General features: G+C 38.9%; 1 protein-coding gene across 4 annotated transcripts in view; it reads left to right on the top strand.

Annotated features, from left to right (window-relative positions):
• sptan1 (spectrin alpha, non-erythrocytic 1) overlaps window positions 1-21,016 on the top strand; it is a 106,966-nt gene that overhangs the window by 14,421 nt on the left and 71,529 nt on the right. For all 4 annotated transcript variants that reach the window (XM_088355544.1, XM_088355545.1, XM_088355546.1 and 1 more), the window contains exons 4-13: window positions 1,510-1,650; window positions 3,373-3,653; window positions 3,747-3,891; window positions 4,858-5,012; window positions 6,151-6,286; window positions 6,364-6,465; window positions 8,489-8,626; window positions 9,348-9,458; window positions 10,710-10,787; window positions 10,898-11,053. In XM_088355544.1, the coding sequence (XP_088211670.1) occupies window positions 1,510-1,650; window positions 3,373-3,653; window positions 3,747-3,891; window positions 4,858-5,012; window positions 6,151-6,286; window positions 6,364-6,465; window positions 8,489-8,626; window positions 9,348-9,458; window positions 10,710-10,787; window positions 10,898-11,053 (1,443 nt within the window). The remainder of the gene's footprint in view (window positions 1-1,509; window positions 1,651-3,372; window positions 3,654-3,746; window positions 3,892-4,857; window positions 5,013-6,150; window positions 6,287-6,363; window positions 6,466-8,488; window positions 8,627-9,347; window positions 9,459-10,709; window positions 10,788-10,897; window positions 11,054-21,016) is intronic.

A 21,016-nucleotide genomic window follows, 5' to 3' on the forward strand; every position in this document is an offset into this window, starting at 1 on the left:
TTGTTCGTAAGTTGAATTTGTTCGTAAGTTGCTTCAGTTCTATATTTTGTATGGGATGTATGTTACGGTTTATATAAGTATGTTTAAGGCTAGTATAAGTAACCTGTGTTTTTTTACTAAAAAGTGAACATTTCTTAAAATGATATGCTCTATTAAGATAAATAAAGTTAAGTCCAACTTACTTTTGGAAGATGAAATTTAAGAATTGGGCACCTTCCTCCTCCGTGGAGTGACCAAAAAAAAAGCGATCCAACCATTTTCTAAACCGCATCAATCTTTCTTATTCCACTTTCACTTCAAAAGAAACGGCTCACTTCTTCTTTACACTTAACACAACCAAAATGAATGGATGCACGAGATATTAAACAATAAAAATGTCACAGTTCTTAGCCTGTTGGAGATGGTACTTAATGTTTACACACAAACTAGGATGTAGAGGTCGAATTTCTTCTTTGAGGTGTATGCTGGGTGACCTCTCATCGCACTACACACCGGTAGCGTCAGAAGGAAGCACTACAGTACTGTCCTATACTTGGAAAAAGATGCACACAATACAAAATCTAACTTACAGCAATGTCCAGATATTTTTCAACATCCCGAAAAAAATGTTCGTATCTACCGTTTTACGTAAGTCCAATGGTCGTAAGTAGGGGAGCGGCTGTATATGTGTTTTTTTGATCTAATGCAAACTTTCACATGTACAGTAGAAAGGCTTCTGTCAGGTCACTCTGCCTTTAAGACCTGACTGGTGGCAGGTTGCAGTGTTAATTGGCTCTATGGAACATTTTCCCGTCTTCGTACTACATCTCTGGAGCTCAGCCACAGTGTGTTTTGGGGTTTTCACAACTTTCACCAAGATTTTTCTCCAAATTATTAGTCAGTTTGTCTGCACGTCCAGCTCTTGGCAGGGTTTTGCTTGTCCTGACCTTCCATTTGAGGGTTACGGAGGGTTTTGTGCTCTTAGGCAGTTTGAGAGCTGCAGAAATCTTTTTGTAACCTTGTTCAGATCTGTGTCTTGCAACAATAGTCTCTGACGTCTTTGTCATTTCCTTCAACTTCATGAATCTCATTTGCTCTTTGTTAATACATTTGCAAACATTTTAATGATGGGTGGACAGAAATGAATTTTTTTGGGTCAATAACCAAAAATGCTCTCCTCACATTTGAGGTGACCTAATTAGAATTATATATAATTTTTGTTTTTATTCATAATTCAGTGTTAAAAATTTGGCCCATCCCTAATTTCTATTTTTTTCTATCAAGATGAGATGCTGAAGTTACATTAATGTGAAATTAACTATTATTAAGGTTAGGGTTATAGGTTGATATTTGCAAAATGGCTGCAATGGCACAAAGTGAAAAATTTCAAGGGGTCTGAATACCTAACGCTGTATACAATGGGTGATGGCCTGTAAGTAGCCCTTGAGCCATGTATGGACACCGCTGTTATATACCTTTTTTGCGATTGCTTGATGTTTGTGTTTGTCATCTCTTTTAACTACGGAATAGACTCGTCTTGACGAACTACGACGCCTGTGGGATTTGCTTCTGTTGAGAACCAAGGAGAAGGGATTACATCTACAGCAGGCTCAAAAACTAGTCCAATATATTCGTGAGTGTGAGGATACCCTGGGCTGGATTAGTGATAAGGTAAGGTTTTACTAGGTGTTTTTTTTTCACGAGTGACTGAGCATGTGATTTTTAAAAAACAGCATGATGAGTTTGTGTTAAGAGGTGCGCGATTAACCAAAATCAAATCGATAACGCAATGTGAAGTAGTGTGATAGTGTCACCGCAAAACAGTGTGTTTTTTTTCAAGGATTTATATTTACAGTTTGTTATTTGAGTGATGGGGTGTTTGGCCAACGAGAATTGTCACATTTTGAGGTTTAAGAACGCCGGCCAATCAGAAGCAGGTTGTAATGGCACCAACCAATAAGGGCAAGCAAAGTTAACAAGATGTGTGTGCACGACTTTGACAGGCTGGTGTAAGCTGGTTAGCTTCAGTCAAAAACAGCCTTTGCACAAATGCCCAACAAAACAAACGCCACAGCTCGTAGCTTCAGTGGCTTGTTTCATTGAAACGAAGTTATTAATACATTGGTTTCTGAGGAAAGTCAGAAAAGTGCATAGAAAAGCCGATCACCAGCGGGAGCTGCCCGGATTTTTATCATGTCCGGGAATTGACCGAGGCGGCGTCAGAAGGGAAAGCTGACAGCTAGCCTAACATTTCTTAAGCCACCACTGTCAAACGTGCCTAGTCACCAATGCTTAATCCATTACTCATGAAACGGACGACTTGGAGCTACTATTTGTGAAAATTGCTAAATTTGTGACTCTTGTAAAAAAAAAAAAAAAAGGTGAGAGGACAATTATTCTGCTTCATTCACTGGTATAAAGCGATATATGTAAAACAAAATAAAAAAACAAAAAGACTGATCTCTGAAAAGTATACCTGCATCAATGTGTCAAAGCATGATTTTGTTGAAGTTTTTATATTCAAGTACATTCCTGCCTAACATTACTGGGTTTTTAACAAAATATGAATTTATATTGAATCTATAATTTTCTGAACTAGAATGATTTTTTTATTATGTAATCCTAATAACATGGCCTTTTGCAGGATCATTTATTGTAACAATCATTTTAATTTTTAGCTAAGTAGCTGAGAGCGGCATCCGCCACTGAAGTCAAATTACTGGGACATTCGACGACATGACAAAAGCAAATGAAGTCAAGTTTTGTTTTATAAACAAGGTTAAGCAGATAAAACATGTTTACCACACTTAGCTCAAAAGTAGAAACTTGCCAAATTTTACAAGCAAGATGCATCCACTGTCCTTTAAGCTGCAGAGTTTAAGAGCATTCTCCTCAACCGCCAACCCCCTGCTGCTCCTCGTTTCTCGTTTCAATTTGAAAAAAATATTTTGCAATGACATTTGTAAATAATGAATTGGTTAATTAAGTGAATAATTATAGGCATGTGTAGCACGTACACATGCTTTTAATTAATGCGTAATTTTGCATGTATGCCATGGACCAAACCAGGAACTAAATTAGCAAATATATAAAGATATATATATATTCCACCTGTTCTCGGTCTCTCTCTGTCTTTTTGTCTTTTGTCATTTGATGCAACAATTAATGCATTTCCTGGAAAGGCAGGCATATACAATTTAAAGTGAAGGAGTTCTGGGAACATTGTTCCTTACAAAGTTTCCTTACAAAGCAAAGTTATGCCACGTTTTTCCAGAATTCATTTCAAATAGTTATGTATTTCTGCCTTGTCGTAATTGTGTTTGCACAAAACAATGAACTTTTAACTTCACACTCATTGCTATACTACGCAAATAAAATATGTTTGTCTCTTAGGAGGCTATAGCAACATCTGAGGAGCTTGGCCAGGACCTTGAACATGTGGAGCTACTGCAAAAGAAGTTTGAGGAATTTCAGACGGACTTGGCGGCGCATGAAGAGCGAGTGAATGAAGTGAACCAGCTCGCAGCTAAGTTGAAACAAGAAGACCATCCAGAGGTTCAACTGATTGTTTCCAAGCAAGATGAGGTAAATGCTGCCTGGCAGCGTCTGAAAGGCTTAGCTCAGCAGAGACAGGGGAAGCTGTTTGGAGCTGCTGAGGTGCAGCGATTTAACAGGTAAAGAGTGTTCACGTAGGTTCATATTTAAAATGTCTTATTAAGGCTTAATTACATTTTGATCAAATGAACCTGTTCAATTGTTCTTAATAGGGATGTGGACGAGACCATCAGCTGGATCAAGGAGAAAGAACAACTTATGGCCTCTGATGACTTTGGACGTGACTTGGCTAGTGTGCAGGCTCTCCTGCGTAAACACGAGGGTCTGGAAAGAGACTTGGCTGCTCTTGAAGATAAGGCGAGAACCTACCTCCATTGTTACATTAGGGTTGGGGATTATGGAAGTATACCACAAAGTTGAATAATAACACTTGATGACCATTTGATGATATTCAACAACAGTTTAATGTTGTGTTACTTCATAAATAATAATTTATTAACCACAGCTTTTGTTACATTTTTAATTAATTCAAACATCTTTAATACATCATGGTGCAAAAAATTTGTCTACAGTAATATATGTAATTGAAAAACATCAATTTATGTCCAGACTATATAGAATGTATTTATTCATCTTTGAATTTGGTAAAAGGTATTCAATCCAGTTCTCCTAGAGTTTCAGAAAGGTATCAGCCTTCTTTAAAGAGTGTGTATGTATGTGTGTGCAAGTGTGTGCGCACGCATGCGTGCGTGTGCACGATGTTAGTGTTTATATATTACAGAGACCAGGTGCCTCAAAATTATTATCTTTTTTTTTAGCATGCTGTCAACCTAAGAGCGGAAATTACATGCTTTATTTCTTTGTTCCGTGTAACACAAGCCGCCTTCCTTTTTATTCTGAAATGACTGTCGCTGGAGGAGGTCCTATAGCAATTTAGTTGAGCTGCCTCGCTTAGTTCCATGCTTTGCTCAAATGAGTCAGAAGCTAAAAAAAAATATTTGAAACTGTTAGAGGATCAGAGAATAAAAGAAAAATTGAAATGGCCCCCAAAAAAAATCTGAAAGTGAAAAAATGGTTTAAATCTAAAGAAAATAAAAATTAATATTGTAAAATACAATTAATAAGTTAAAATTAAAATGGATAACTGAAATTAAAAAACCCAAATAATCATTAAAATAGTTTTTTAAAAAATGTAAAACTTGTATGGCACCATTTTCTTTTAATGCTTTACTGGATTTTTCAGAATTCAATATAATATACATAACTATGGGTCAAACAAACATAACTAATTTATGACTTCACATCTTTTTTAATGTTTTTCAGGTCAACATATTAGGTGCCGATGCAGAACATTTGCAGCAAACACATTCCCAAAATGCCTCGCAGGTTTTTCTGAAGAAAGAGGAACTTGTCACAAATTGGGAGCGCATTCGCAGCCTGGCGGCTGAACGTCATGCCCACCTAAATGATGCTAACCGGTACATCAGGATTTTACTTGAAAATGGAAAACCTAACCTCTGTGGTGGTTATTGTAAGGGAGACTATGGTTTAAATGTGCCTTTTATCCTCCTCTATTTTTATATACTCTCATACTCTTTTACTTTTGTACTCGTATATCTTTATTTTTAGCGTATAATTATTAAGTATGTGGTTTTACGATTTTGCGAACACCTTCAAGGTCAAAAGAATAAGTTCTCAGGCACCAAAAAATGTGCCTCTGATTTAAAAGCTACAACTTGAAGGCCACTAAGAGGCCTGCTAGCTGATTAATCAAGATGGCGTTGACTCCCCACACTACAAGCCGCTCGAGAGCTTGCCTTCCTTCTTACAGAGACGCATTGTGTTTACAAAGTTTTCCCAAGTGCTCATTTTTTGTACTCGCACGCCATCTAGCGACCAACATTATACATCGCGTTTAAATATGTGTTTCTTGTCTAAACCAATCACAATACTCTTACTTGCACGTGATTTATTTTATCCTCCAATCAGAATCCATGTAACGGCATAAGAAAGGAGCGCACGCTTCAATCTGATGGATTTATTTCATGGCAATCTAAGAGTGCGGTCGCCTTGTCCGTAGTGCTTACTTTTCTTTAATAAATAAGTTTGTAACCCAAAAAGAGTCACTTACTTCATCCTGACATCGTTTTGAACCTGACAGTTATGACTCCATATAATAATCATACCAATGTTTTCATCATACCCTTTCAAAACACCTTTTGTAACGCTTACGTTAAAGACTGCAATATAACTTACATTATGCGTAATGATTGGCATTCCTATGGTAATGGTAGCAAAACAATAATGGTACAGCCTTTTGTATTCACTCCTGTTATGTTAAAAAAAGACATACATTATTTGTTTTTGTCACAATTAGGCAATTGCAATTTTTTTTTACAATACTAGTTCTGAACCACAGAGCCCGATTCCAGGACCCGGATGTTGCTTTCTATTGTTACCACAGTGTAGAATTATCTCTGATGTGGTTTTTAGCCGCCACATCTTGCGTTAGACGCTCAAACGGGGTTGTTATATTTAACTTTGTTGCTTTTCTGACATTAATGAGTGGCTGACCACATAAACAATTTTACATGAATCATCACTCTTTATCTTTAGGTTGCAGCGTTTCACTGCAGATTTCAGAGATCTTACAAGTTGGGTAACTGAGATGAAGGCTCTGATTAATGCTGATGAACTTGCTAATGACGTTGCTGGAGCTGAGGCCTTACTAGATCGCCATCAGGAACATAAAGTAAAGCACCTCCTAATACATTGACTTTAATTAAGAAACATTTAACCAATGCTGATGTAATTTTTCTTATTTCACAGGGAGAGATCGATGCCCATGAAGACACTTTTAAGGCAAATAACGAAGCTGGTCAGATTTTACTTAATACAGGACATTACGCATCTGAGGAAGTCAAGGAAAAGGTAAGGAGTGTTTCAAATATTTTTGTTCTTTTAAGTCACTATTTGGACTCACAATCCAAACATATATACATTTGGATGTCTTTAATTTTTTTTTTTCCTTCAGTGTGCTAAATCAAATATCTTATTCCCCCTAGTAGTTTGCATAAGCACCCATGGATTCCTTGTCAGTGGATTTAAAGCTTTGCGCACACAAGCAACCATCCACAAGGGATGGGCATTTTGCCTTTGGGGGTTATTGTGTGGTGGTACTTTTTTTTGCCAAAACGGTATGTTAGATTATTTTGGCATTTGTTTGCCCAATTTTACTTGTTGCAAAAGGCTTAACACAAATATTAGCGAATGTAAAATAATTGCTTTTGAGGTTAAACTAAAGAGGCTTTTTGCACAACCACATTGATAAATGTAACACTTGTACATCATTATTTTCATTTTGATATACTTAAAAACTTAATACAGTCATATGAAAAAGTTGGGGTACCCCTGATTGTTTGCAAGATTTTCGTTTTCTAAATCAGATCAGTAGTTTTGGTTAAATATATCATACATCCGACAAACACTGAAATTTAAGAAGTGAAATAAAGTTCATAGGATTTGAATAAAGTGTTCAATATTTACTTAAACTAAAGTATGGTAATGAATACTTGCTTGAAGTTATTTACGACTGTAGATACACGTTGTACTGTGAAGTTGTTAGATTGTGATCCTGTGCTTTATACTGCATACAGTGTTTTTAAATAACTTATAACCCTAACCCTAACCCTTCACCTCAGCGTCAAACATAGATATCTACAAAAGTAGTGAATGTATAAACTATTCGACATGTTGAACAAAAGAAAAAGCTTCGCGATCGTAGTCCACCATTAAAGCATCAACAAATCTTCTGTTTGTTATATCAAGAAAAAGAAAGTAAACATTCAATAGTTGATATTGCTGTCTTACAACAGCAACAATAAGTGTCAACAAGGAAGCAAAGAGGGCAATAGAATAGAATAGAGAATGGAATTTACTTTTATTGTCATTCTTTGTAACAATGCACACAGAACGAAATGTCGATACACCTGACCCGTACAGTTAAACTGTAATGAGCCGATGCACTATCGCATAATAAGAAGTTTGTAAGAAAGGAATGTGCTTTGTCTGTCTGTATTGCCGACTGCTGTAGGAAATGTATGCCTTTGGATACCAACATGATTTAGACAAAGGCAAAAAGGCTCTGCAATGATTTTTGCCGAGCTGAATCCCGGCAACGATGAAAAACGACAAAAACAACCACAACAAGAAACAAGTAGAAAGAAATGGGGTTATTGGCAACAATAAATGTCAAAAGTGAAGAGGGTTATGACTCCCCGTAACAAGACATTTGTAATAAGGAATCTGCTTGTGTATCTGGATTGCTGATAACTATAGAAGTGTGTGCCTTTGGATAACAACTTTATCTAAACTAAGACCAAGAAGCCTTGCAGTAATCATGCTGAGCAGAATCTTGGTGATGAGGACAAAGGACAAGAGCAACCACAAGCTAGGATTATATGGTGCATCGCCAGAAAGGGATGGTTTGAGAAATTCCAGAAATGTTTTGCCTAGTGGTACAAAGAGGTTGTTGATTCCCTTTAATAGTGCCTCAACCTGACAAAGCACTTGAAGCTAAAGTGCAGTCAGAAAACATTTTGAGTTGGCATTTGTTTTGCAGTAATTCATCAGAATTATCATTATCAATATCATCATCAATCTCGATTGGCAAAACATGTGTTCACATCGTCATTTTGGAGTGGTGTGTGTAGAATTTGGTGTTAAAAATCCCGTCAGTCTGCCCCCAGGGAAACTTTGCCCTACCCATGTAGGTGTACCACCAGGATTTGTGTGTAAATTATTAATGCATCCTATGTAAAGCGTATTTGGGTGTCCAAGAATCTTCTATATAAATTAATTGCATTCTTATTGATACCTTTATTATTTTTGTTTTCTTCATTAATTTTAAAGAAAAGTGGGCTTAACCTATTTTCTTTATTTTGAATGTCTGCAGCTTGCCATCCTTAGTGAAGAAAAAGAGTCTCTGTTGGAGTTATGGGAGCTCCGAAGGCAGCAGTATGAGCAGTGTATGGACCTACAACTTTTCTACAGGGATACTGAGCAAGTAGACAATTGGATGAGCAAACAAGAGGTAATCTGAATGCTCCTCAAGGGTTTTTGACCTATCCTCAAAATTTCTTGTCCTATGATGTATCAAGACTATTCCAATTAAATAATTTTTTGCAATCCTCAAAAAAAAACTCCCTGTAATTGACAATAGTCAAATCTGTTGTAGCCATTCACATCTATTCATTACCCAAGACATGCCTGTCTTTTTCCATAGTGGTAAAATGTTTTTTAATTGTTTAACTTTTATATTTTAAGCATGCTACAGTCCAAAATTAAAACAACTTTAGCTTTAAGTAACTGTTAAAACTGTTTGTTTTTGTGCCTGTGCTTATATGGGTAAGTGCAATCGTCCTCTTCAGTATATAATAAATCTTCATAGATCTGAGCCATTCCTACATACATTACACTCTAAAAAAATCTAAAACTAGTTGTAAAAAATGAAAGAAGTTTCTGGAATTGTACTTAAAAAGGCTGATTCCACTATATGTGTCTATGGTTCTAAGTCTTACATATTTACCATGAAACCATGTCTAATCTCTTTACATACAATGTTTTACTCCATTGATATAAATGACAAAAAAGACAATCTGTTCCATCACTAGGACTGCATTTTGGTAAAAATTTAGTGGTTGATGGAATTTCTACAATTATTTGACGTCAGCCCAAGATGCCTTATAATGCATTTATGCTTTTTGGTTGACAATGAAAGAAATCCATGCAAGACTTCCATTGTGTATATTTAGGCTTTCCTTTTGAACGAAGACCTCGGTGATTCCCTGGATAGTGTTGAGGCTCTGCTCAAGAAGCATGAAGACTTTGAAAAATCTCTCAGCGCTCAAGAGGAAAAGATCACCGTAAGCTTAACATTTTCTAAAAAGTATAGATAAAAGCACTTTACATGACATAAAAGTTACAGGACTGGCGTCATGAAACACATACTTTATTGCAGGGCTCGGCAACCTATAACTTGCATGCCAGCAGTGGCACTCGAGGGGTTAACCACAGGCACACGAGTGCACGGCAAAATAGTAATGTTTTTTTTTTTAAATGCACATTTTTACCTGAAATTTGGACATTTTCAGTTGCAGGCCGTGTTGTTTAAAGGCCTACAACTGAAAATGTGATCTTGGTTCGGCACACTTAGTTTTCAAGGAAATTTGAAAGTGGCACGCCAAATGAAAAAGGTGTCTAACCCCTGCTGTATCGCGAATCCAAACTATACGTTTGTATGATCCATTCAGGGCACTGGTGCAAAAAGTGTGCGCGTAAGTTCGTCTGTGTGTGACTATAATATATGATGGCATATTACAAAAATGTTTGTGTGTCTTTCCCTCTCTATGTATATTGTCACTGCTATTTCCAAAAGACTTATCTCAAAAATACATATATTCTAAAAAATAAACCTTGTGTAGTGTGGCAAACAATTAGATTGCAGCACAGCTACCTACAACTTTAAATATTGTTGCATTATCCAAAACCCAACATATGAATAGCGGCAGAGCACAAACTCGAGAATTCACACCATAGGTGCGTTAGTTTCCTGACCGTAATTGACAAATAAATGGCACGCAACTTGCTTTTATACAAAGGCTGACTCGCACCACCATCTGTTTTTCACCCACGTTGTACCACGTTAATGTGTATGCAATAATGAATACATGACTCAAATTTCGTACATCTCCACCTTACACTTCCTTCAAATTTTTAGGAAAATTTGCCTTCGCTTTCTTTCGCTTTTATGCCGTGTTTCATACACAAACGTGCTATGTTCATTTTTGTTCATACTACCCTATTATAACAACAATTTGCACATTTAAATAAAATTCTTCATAAACCGCTTGATTTAATGAATTTATTTTAAACATTTCATACCTTAAATACCACTTTAATTATTTTATGAGGCAAGTTCCCAAAAATGTGATCATTTTTAAAAGGACTGTGATAAAATCAAGCAATGTTGTTAAAAGAATCTTGATTCAACGAAGATGATTATTTTTTTCAAATTTTCATATGATTTTTTTTGCAAGGTCTTCCACCCCTAATTGATAGTGACACCACTCTTTTAACGTTTCTTAAATAAACTATATATTCTTCCTACTTGTTAGGCTTTAGATGAATTTGCAACCAAACTTATCCAGAACAACCATTATGCCTTTGAAGATGTGGCAGCCCGGAGAGATGCAGTGAGTGTTATTTATTTATTTTTATGTAGTCTTTATTTAAGACAATTGCAGCAAAGCAACGTTATTATAATGAACATTTTCTATAGCTTTATTTAACCTTTTTTTTTTAGCTTCTCAGTCGTCGAAATGCCCTACATGAGCGTGCTCAATCTCGACGTTCCGCCTTGGAAGATTCTTTCCATCTACAGCAATTCTTTAGAGATTCTGATGAGCTGAAGAGCTGGATCAACGAGAAGATGAAGACTGCTAGTGATGAAGCTTACAAGGTAAATATTGCACTTTGACATAAAATACTTCAACAGGGCTTTTAAGCATGATCTGATGGCTTTGAAATTAATTTGATTAAGAATTACCACTTGATTCTCAAAGTTATAAAATATCTTTGCCTAAAGGATGAAGGTAAATATTCTCGCAGTTTGAATATTTTTTCATGGCTCTATTTAAGTAGTCTGGGTGCACCTTATACAAAGCAAGTAAGCATCAACTCACATCAAATATTCAACAGTTTTTTTTTCTGCAGAGAACACACTCACCATCTATGCTGTGGTCAAACCAAACAGCCACAAACACAAAAGCAATGTTTGTCACTTATTTGGACTGGAGAAGTTATGCCAATTTTAATATGGGTTTTTACTGCTATTAAACATTTTTATTTCGTATATAATTAAATAAGCAATCCTCATGCAATCTAATAAGACCAAGCAATATTCAACAAACAAGGTATTACTGTAATTTTAACATGTAGAAGCTGAAATCCTATACAGTAGTTCAGATTAATACTTGATAAAAAAGTGGATGTCAAAGCTTGAAGAAAAACCCAACAAAGACTTCCAGAAATATTTCTATTATACTGTACAACACGCTCAAAAACAAATTACAGTAAGACCTCGGTTATCACGGTTAATGGGGACCAAAACCACCCGCGATAAGTGAAAATCCGCAAAGTATTATTTTTTAGACCCGGTTAATGGGGACCAAAACCACCTGCTGAAAGTTAAAATCTGTGAAGTAGCGACGCCCCTTTGGAAAAAAAAAATCTCATCTCATTATCTGCACCGCTTATCCTTATTAGGGTCGCGGGGGAGCTGGAGCTCATCCCAGCCATCTCCGGGCAGTGGGCAGGGGACACCCTGAACTGGTTGCCAGCCAATCGCAGCTGCAAATTACATTAGTTCTCGCATCTAGCTGTGTTCTTCATCGACGCACGAGCCGAGTGATCCACCGCTAAGAGTCGTACAGCTGGGCGATTTTCCGTCCGCTCGGGACGATCGGAGACAAATTCACGACAGGGTTTCTATTTGCGCCGCACCGCGGGTGCCAGTCGGTCGCTCCCGCGAGCGAGCCCCTAACTCGTGGCGCGGGTACTTTCGGGCGAGATACGCACGACACCAACACAGTTACGGGGGTCCCGCGCACGTCCGCCGCCTTTTGCCTGCCACACGCGGCCGCCTGTCGTCGCGCTGCGCTATTGGGGTTGCTACTGGGTTAGCCTGATCACGCCCGCCGCCTTTTCTCGCGTCGCGCTGTATGACGCAGCGTCCGCCGACCTCGCTCCGCGCACGACAACGGCACAGTTACGAGGTCCCGCGCTTGTCCGCCACCTGTCATCGCTCCGCGCTACTGGGGTCGTCGGACGAGCGGGCTCCCGCCGGTTACGGGGGTAGCCCGATCACGCCCGCCGCCTTTTCTCGCGTCGCGCCGTGTGACGCCGCGTCCGCCGAACTCGCTCCGTCGCGCGGCAAAAAGTGAAAATCTGCGAAGCAGCGGCGCACCTTCAAAAAAAAAAAATTAACCATTACAGACCGCGAAGCTCTGAAGGCTCGAACCGCGAAGTAGCGAGGTCCCACTGTAAACCAGAAAGTTTTATACACAGTGCTTTAAAATTGCTTAAAAATGGAGATGAAAAAAGTGTATGAATAGTGTCTCAAACTCATGACAAAAAGTTACCGGACACCAGACAACTCTGAAAAGTTGCCTGCCCAGCCAGAAAGTTGCCTGCCCCATTTTTCACATCTTAAAACACAATAAGATGACTAATCGCAAAAAAAACCCAACATTGTTGCAAAGTATTTAGGATTGATAATCAGAATATATAACAGAACAACACTTTAAATTTAAGTTTATTATTAATCTACTTATAACATTCATTGCATGTATACGACATCGCTGTTTTCCATCTGTCATCAGTATGTACCTGTATTTACTCATCTTCATTCATGCAATGTTTGCGTTGTGTCGTCTGCTGCAAGTCACGTGAACACCTCTTTCCACGATCCTTTTAGTGTACATTTACGTTTTGTAGCGTCATAAAATTTGTTAGATTCTTTTGAATCTTTCTTCTGGGGCTGAGGTTTTTGCTTGATTCCTAACCACTTATCTGTTCTCTGTGCGTCTACTTTAGAAAATTATATGCAAATACACGACCCTATAACGCTTGGGAAAGTCCGGAAGCACGAAGTTATTCGATGCAGGCTTCTGATCAGCTGCCGAGTATGCAAATGGGCTCTATCCACGACTTACTTCCGTGTTTGAGTAAGAATGGTTAGTCATTTCCGGTCTCTCGTAAACGGCACAAACAAAGCGCGAAATAACGTGATGGCGGAGTTAACTTATACACGCTGTTTGTTGGAGTTGCCGAAGAACACGGTAAATGATGTCCGGAGAATTGTCCGAGCGTAGTATCACGGACCAAACTTTAAAAAGCAAGAGTAACTGAGTCACATTTCAGGGAGGTCAGTCATGTTGCTCCAAGCAAAGCAGAAATCTTGGCAGAAAGACTCATCCGAGGAACACAACAAACTTAACACATGAAGAGGGGTTTGCAAATAGAATCAAGTGCCTTAAAGGATTATGCCGTTTTAATAAATGTGAACTTGGACACGTGTGGGGTAGTAGTTCATCCAGATGCACCGTGGTCGGGTGCATCACCTGATGGGCATGGTATATGACCCTATCAATAGACCATCATTTGGGCTCGTTGAAATGAAATGCCCAAATATACAAAGTTACTTAGATTGCAAGTACCTCAAAATTAAACATTGTGTGCATAAGCTGAAAGAAAGCCATTGCCATTATTGGCAAGTCCAGGGGCAGTTGCTGATTACAGGACTTGTATGACTTGTATGGTGTGACTTTGTTATCTTTGCCAATGAAGAAATTCTTGAGCAGCGCATTCACAGAGACAATGCTGTGTTGCATTGTATGAAACAAAAAGTTGATTTGTTTTTCTTATACACATATAATTCAAAATACCTTTCAATGTGCAAATAAGTTGACATTGAACAAATTTCAATGCAGTACCGTATTTTCCGCACTATATGGCGCACCATGTTATAAGGCGCACCTTCAATGAATGATATATTTTAAAACTTATGCCATACATAAGACGCACCCCATTATAAGGCGCTATAAGTGCATGCTGGTTTAAGATCAGGTAATTGTGCAATTTTGTAATTGTAATCCTGTGCAGTCCTTCGAGACATTTTTGGGATTAAGGGCTATTTACGGTAAATAAATGTGACGACTTGACTACAGTAGAGAATGTAGTTACTTTATGCAACCTCTAGATGTTGCCACGCTCAAGGGAATGTCAACAAAATATTCAAAAAGGTCAAACTTTATTAACAAACAAGCTTTCCACAACTCCATTCACTCCCAAAATAAATAAACAGCCGTTTTATTATTTTCTCTGAGGTAAAGCATTTTCGTGACACATCTTTGACATCTTTGAACAACATCGACATATCATTTTATTTTTTGTCCATTTAGTCAACACGCAAAGAAAAAAACGTCTGATACTGTTATTTTAAATGAAACGTTAGTGCAATCGCAATAAAGTGACACTCGTAATGTGCAAAAACAACGAGTGCAAAGCAATAACATAATAACTGTAAAATGTAAAACGTAAACACACAAAAGAAAAACAAAGATCACTCTATAAGCTCCTCATCGACGAATCCCTCGAATTCTTCTTCTGCTGTGTTCGAATTGACCATATCTCAGTGAATGGGCCATCCAACACGTCCGGTGTTTTTGTGCCAGCGCTGTTGCCTTCATACGTATAGTTATCGTACTGACACTTCTGCTTGCCGCTCTTTGTTGAACAACCCACTGTTCAAGTGTCTCCTCTAACTCTGGCCATCTTGCTTTATTGCCACGGAAACTTTGTTGAGTTTTCCTTACTTGGCGGAGCTTATCTTCATCCTTTCTCCACTTCCGTACCATCGATTAATTTAAGTTTAACTCTCTCGCTGCCGCTCTATTGCCGTGTTGTGCTGCGTGACTGATCGCTTTGAGTTTAAACTCGGCGTTGTACGCGTGTCTCTTAACAGGAGCCATTTTCTTATACAAATGCACGTATGAAAGAGAATCTCGCTCTCTCTCTCTCTCTCGCTCTTTCTCTCTCTCAAACGTGACATTCTGAATAATTCTGCGTTTGTTTAAGGTAAATTGTGCTTTACATCTTCACCAGTCATAACCCTGGATTCAGACAAATACTGTATTTGTTGAATATGAATTAAGCAGTTTAATGGGGTAGCCATTTTGCCACTTAGTAAACAAATACAACACGAGCCCCGGCAACTACCAATCGTTTAATATTTCCCAGTATGCACAGCGCGAAAAATGGAGTCGGCGGCTGTTTCTCGTAGTTGCGAGACCTTGCGAATTTAATATTGAGCCATATATAAGGCGCACTGTGTTATAAGGCGCATGGTCAGCTTTTGAAAAAAAACAAGACTTTTAGGTGCGCCTTATAGTGCGGAAAATACGGTACTTTTATTAAAGAAAAAGTCAACAAGCTGCTACGAGAGCCATTTTTGTAATATTAAAGAAAGTAAAAACATAATACAAAATTCAACCCTAAAGCATATTGCAGGTAAGTTGTCAGGAGTCAAATATCTATACACATCTGTGGGAATTAGCTATTAGGTCTGAGCTTTGAAAACGTCGGCTACACACTCGAGAGCTACTTTTAACAATGAAGTCGTTCTTTGATTCAAGTCAAGTCAAATGTATTTATATAGGCCTTAATCACAAAAATGTCTCAAAGGACTGCACAGGATTACAATGGCACAATTACCTGATCTTAAACCAACATGAGGGCAAGGAACAACTCAAAACCTCACCGTGAAGAAAACGAGAAACCTTGAGAAGGGACCTCACAAGTGGTATCCCCCTTTCAGGATGACCAGGGTGAATTACATTTAGCATTACAGTACACAAACATTGTAAACACTAGGTAACATGTTGAAAATTTGTCCGGAAAGTGCATGACAGCAGCGACGCCCCCAGCCTGTAAACTAGTCTAGAAAGTCTACGACTGCCATGACGCAGCATCCCATCTCTGCCAGCTGGTCCATGCAGGCGTTCACATGCTTTAGGTCAAACGCTGGTCCGCTGACGCATCTCAAATCGTCCTTCTTCATATCACCACTAGGCAGGCGGTAGGAAAAAGACAGGACAATACAGAATATGAGGTGGGCATTGATGATTGATGACCGACCGTTTTCGCAATCCGTAGTTTAATAAATGAATATGCTCTCTAACTTTACAAAGCAGGCTGAATGATAAAGCATAGTACTGAAAAACAAAGCTACTCATTAGGTGTTGACATTCTGTGGTCTGTGAAGTCATTTGAGATTCCTTGTGATTAAGGGCTATAAAGATAAAGTTAAGTTGAACTTACTTTTAGAATAGTTAAGCGACTTCCTACTCCATGGTAAAAAGTGGATGAAAAAAAGTGATCCAACCATTTTCTCAACCGCATCAAGCTTTCTTATTCCACTTTAATTTCAAAAGAAACAGCTCGCCTCTTCTTTACACTTTACACCTCATCGAATGGATTCACGAGATTTTAAACTATAAAAATGTCAAAGTTCTTAGCGCGCTAGAGATACAGTGCATTGTGTTTACACATGAACTAGGAAGTAGTAGCCGGAATTCTTCTTTGGGGTGGTTGCTGGGTAACCTCTCACACCGGCATGCGGCGGAAAGAAGCACTACAGTACTGTCCTCTACTCAGAAAAGGATGCACACAATACAAAATCTAACTCTCAGCAATGTCCGGATATTTTTCGACATCCCGAAAAAAATGTCCTACCATTTTGCGTAAGTCGAATGTCCGTATGTTGGAGAGTGTCTGTTTGTCTTGATTAAATATAAAACTGCACAGGTGATGTACATATTGGCAAGAAACAATTTACCAGAGAATCTACAATGCTAAAGGGGGCGGCAGTAGCTCAGGAGGTAGAGCGCTCGTCTTGGGATCAAGGGATCCCAGTTCGAATCGATAACATGTCGAAGTGTCCTTGGGTAAAACACTGAAACCCTAATACCCCCAATAAGCAGGTTAGCGCCTTACATGGCTGCAAGGCCGCTATTGGGAAATGTGGAGCACATTGTAAAGCGCTTTGGGAAGTCATTGACTTGAAAAGCGCTATATAAATGCAGATCATTTCGTTTCATAAATTGAAATATTTCTTTACCTGTAGCGTCTTCTAGTGGGCTAAATGGTGGAATAGGATTGTCGTGTTGCCCATATTGTTAAACACATGTTTTTTAAAGTTTGCTGTGCACATTGCCGCTCTGTTTTTTATTTTTTTTCAATATTCAATTCAAGTCAAGTCATTTTTATTTGTATAGCCCTTAATCACAATTAGTCTCTAAGGGCTTCACAAGGTATTACATATAACAAGTTTAGGTTATTCATATGCTATAGAGTAGAAGTGAGTTTTAAGCCTAGATTTAAACATTTCCACCGAGGTCGCAGATCGGATCTCAGGGGGAAGGGCATTACACAACACCGGTGCCCGGATGGAGAACGCTCTCAAACCAGCGGAACACTTCTTGGCTCTTGGGATCACCAGGAGACCGGCGCTCTCGGAACAAAGGCTTCGGGCCGGGACATAGGGGGAGATCAGATCTGAAACATTTGAAGGGGAAAGTCCATGTATGATTTTGTATAGTAGGAGGAGAACCTTAAAATCGCATCTTAGGCTAACAGGGAGCCAATGCAGGTTAGCCAAAATTGGGTACTTTCTTGTCCTTTTTAAAAGCCTCGCTGCAGCATTTTGTACCAGCTGAAGACTCTTGAGTCTGGTCATCGGAAGACCGGAAAGTAGTGCATTACAGTACTCGCGAAAAACGCGTGAATTATCCCTGCATCTGACTGAGAAAGTGTATGACACATTTTATCAATGTTACGGAGATGGAAGAAAGCGGTTCTAGTAATTTTCTTCACATGTGTTTGAAAGGACAGATCGGGGTTGAAAATGACACCTAAATTTTTAAGTGAGTCACTCTGTGTGATGTGGCCGTTGTCTATGTTCACAGCGGTTTTAGAGAACAAGTCACAGGACTTAAATGGACCAATAACTAACATTTCAGTCTTTTCAGAGTTGAGACGCAGGAAATTGAGTGACATCCACTCTTTTATCTCAGTGAGGCAGGCCTCCAAATTTCCACAGTTTAGTGTGGGAGATTCCTCCATCGGGAGATAAAGTTGAGTGTCATCTGCGTAGCAATGGAAGCTGATATTGTACTTGCGAATAATATCACCCAGTGGAAGCATATAAATGCTGAAGAGAAGGGGGCCAAGCACTGAACCCTGCGGAACACCACAAGTAACACTAAATGGCTCAGATGTCAATTCGCCATATTTAACTCAGTGTGTCCTATCTGAGAGGTAGGATCTGAACCTTAATAGGACGTTTCCTGAGAGACCAATCCATTTTTCCAACCGTTCTAGCAAGATATTATGGTCCACTGTGTCAAATGCAGCACTAAGGTCCAGCAGCAGCAAAAGTGATGATGCGCCCGAGTCCATTGCCCGTAGGAGATTATTGGTTACCTTAATCAGAGCTGTCTCAGTAGAGTGGTTAGCCCTGAATCCTAATTGCATTGATTCAAAGAGATTGTTCTCGGACATGAAATCATTCAGCTGCTGTGCCACTACTTTTTCAAGTATTTTAGAAAGAAACGGTAGGTTTGACACAGGTCTATAATTACATAAGTTTTCTGGATCAAGGTTGGGTCGTTTCAGTGTGGGTTAAATGACAGCGGACTTAACTACACCTGAGGAGAGTGATATGTTCAAAATATTTAGAACTGAAGGTGCAAGAACGTCAAAGAGACCTTTAATAAGTGAACCTGGAAGCGGGTCGAACTGGCAAGTCGTCGGTTTGGCCGTATTCACCATCTGCTTAAGATTATCGAGTGACAGTTCACTAAAATGGGACAAAATCCCTGGACAGCCACCATGTCGTGCATCTATAGATTTGAGTGCTTTAGTATGTGTTTAGTTAATACTGTCTTTAGCAATTTCTTCCTGTATGCTTTGGATCTTCTTAGTAAAGAAGACCATTATGTCGTGGGCAGAATGATTGGAGCTATCTGGGATAGTCTGTTGCCTTGTGAGCGATGCTACAGTGTCAAAAAGGACCTTGGGATTGTTCTTTTGTGACGCAATCCCCTTCGAAAGGTAGGCTGATTTTGCAGAGGCCAGGGCCGCTTTATACTTCAACAAACTATCACACCAGATTTGATGGAAAACTTCAAGCTTGGTAGTGCGCCATTTTCTTTCAGATTTCCTGCATTCTCGTTTAAGGGATCTAGTTTCGTCATTAAACCAAGGTGTGCGTCTTTTAGGTCGTGATTTATGCCGGATGGGCGCTACTGAATCCAGGGCATTGGCCAGGGTAGCGTTGAATTCATTTAGGAGTGGTTCGATGGAGCCTATGTAGGAAGGAAAGGACGCAACTGCTCCTGGAAGAATATCGGAGAGCTCAGAAACTGTGCCCGTGCTTATATTGCGTCCAGTGAATCCTTCAGTTTTTTTTGGTACTACATTTAGCTAGCACCTCAAATGTAACTAAATAATGATCCGAGATAACTAGTACACGATAGCACCGTCATGTTTGAGGTTGAAACTCCTCGAGTCAGAACCAAGTCGAGCGTGTTTCCATATTTATGGGTTGGCAAATCAACCAGTTGATTAAAACCAAAAAGCATCAATTATAGACTGAAACGCAACAGTGAGTGAACTGAGTGGGGAGTTCATATGAATGTTAAAGTCCCCCATGATTATAATTTTGTCTGCATAGGTTACTAGTTCAGACAAAAGTTCAGTAAATTCGTCTAAGAAAGTTGTGTATGGTCCTGGTGCGCGATAGATAGTTATCACATAGATTGACAATGGAGAGGACCTCATAACAAGAGCCTCGAACGACTTGTGTATATTGGTGGTACGAGGAGTAAATTTGAGCGTTTTTTCAGAAATGAGCGCGACACCGCCACCCTTTTTCAGCGTGCGTGTGCTATATGGCTACTCTCGTAATCTGGGGGAGAAGCATAATTTAGTGCTAAATACTCATCCGGGTGAAATTACCTCCAAAAAATGAAGATGAGGGTCCTCCCCTGTCCACGACTCTTTTAGCATGCTTTGAGTGGGTATGCTGGGTGTTATCCTTTGTCTCTTTATCGCTTGTTTTGACCATGTTGTGATTTTGTTTTCACGCTGTTTGAGCCACTCTACCGCTATTACATTGAAATGATTGTCTGGTCCTATTCACCTTCGTCTCTGTAATGTTGGTCTCAATTTCGCGTTTTCATTGCGAAAAAAGGTGGTGTCATTTTCGCCAAAGTAAATATTTTCAACTAGCTCAAAAGCTATTTAAATTCAAAGTGTAATCCGTTCGTTTTAAACAGACTCGTAGAATTATTCCCAATATGGTAGTTAGCGTTCAGCTTTCGAATGACACCTGTTCATGCTAATTTTATTCATGCACAAAGTGCAAAGTGCATTAAACCTTTCTCACCCTTGACACATATATTCAACCTGTCTCACTCTTACTGCTCGGGTGCCCCATTAGAAAAAGAAAGCATAAATTAGCTGCATCATTTCATAGGCCACATGGTTGAATGTTTAGGAAAAAAGTTGCGGCTTTATAGTCTGAATTTGACTGTGTGTGTGTGCGTGTGTGTGTGTGTGTGTGTGTGTTTTCAACTAAAATATTCAAGTAACATTTATCAGTATTTCACAGTTTTACTTTTGTGGCAATATCACGTGACCACAGTAACTATCAGAACAATTACATGGTTTCACTTGGGCCTGTCAGAGCTGATACTTGTCTTAGGTCTACCCACAATACGCAATAAAATATTGACAACAAACCTTTTTGATTATATTACGCTACTTTTGAGCCCCTAAAATGTGATGTTTTTGTAAAAAA

This window comes from Urocampus carinirostris, chromosome 16, assembly GCF_059441175.1.
Source record: "Urocampus carinirostris isolate Australia breed hairy pipefish chromosome 16, RoL_Ucar_1.0, whole genome shotgun sequence".
NCBI classification, from domain to species: domain Eukaryota; kingdom Metazoa; phylum Chordata; class Actinopteri; order Syngnathiformes; family Syngnathidae; genus Urocampus; species Urocampus carinirostris.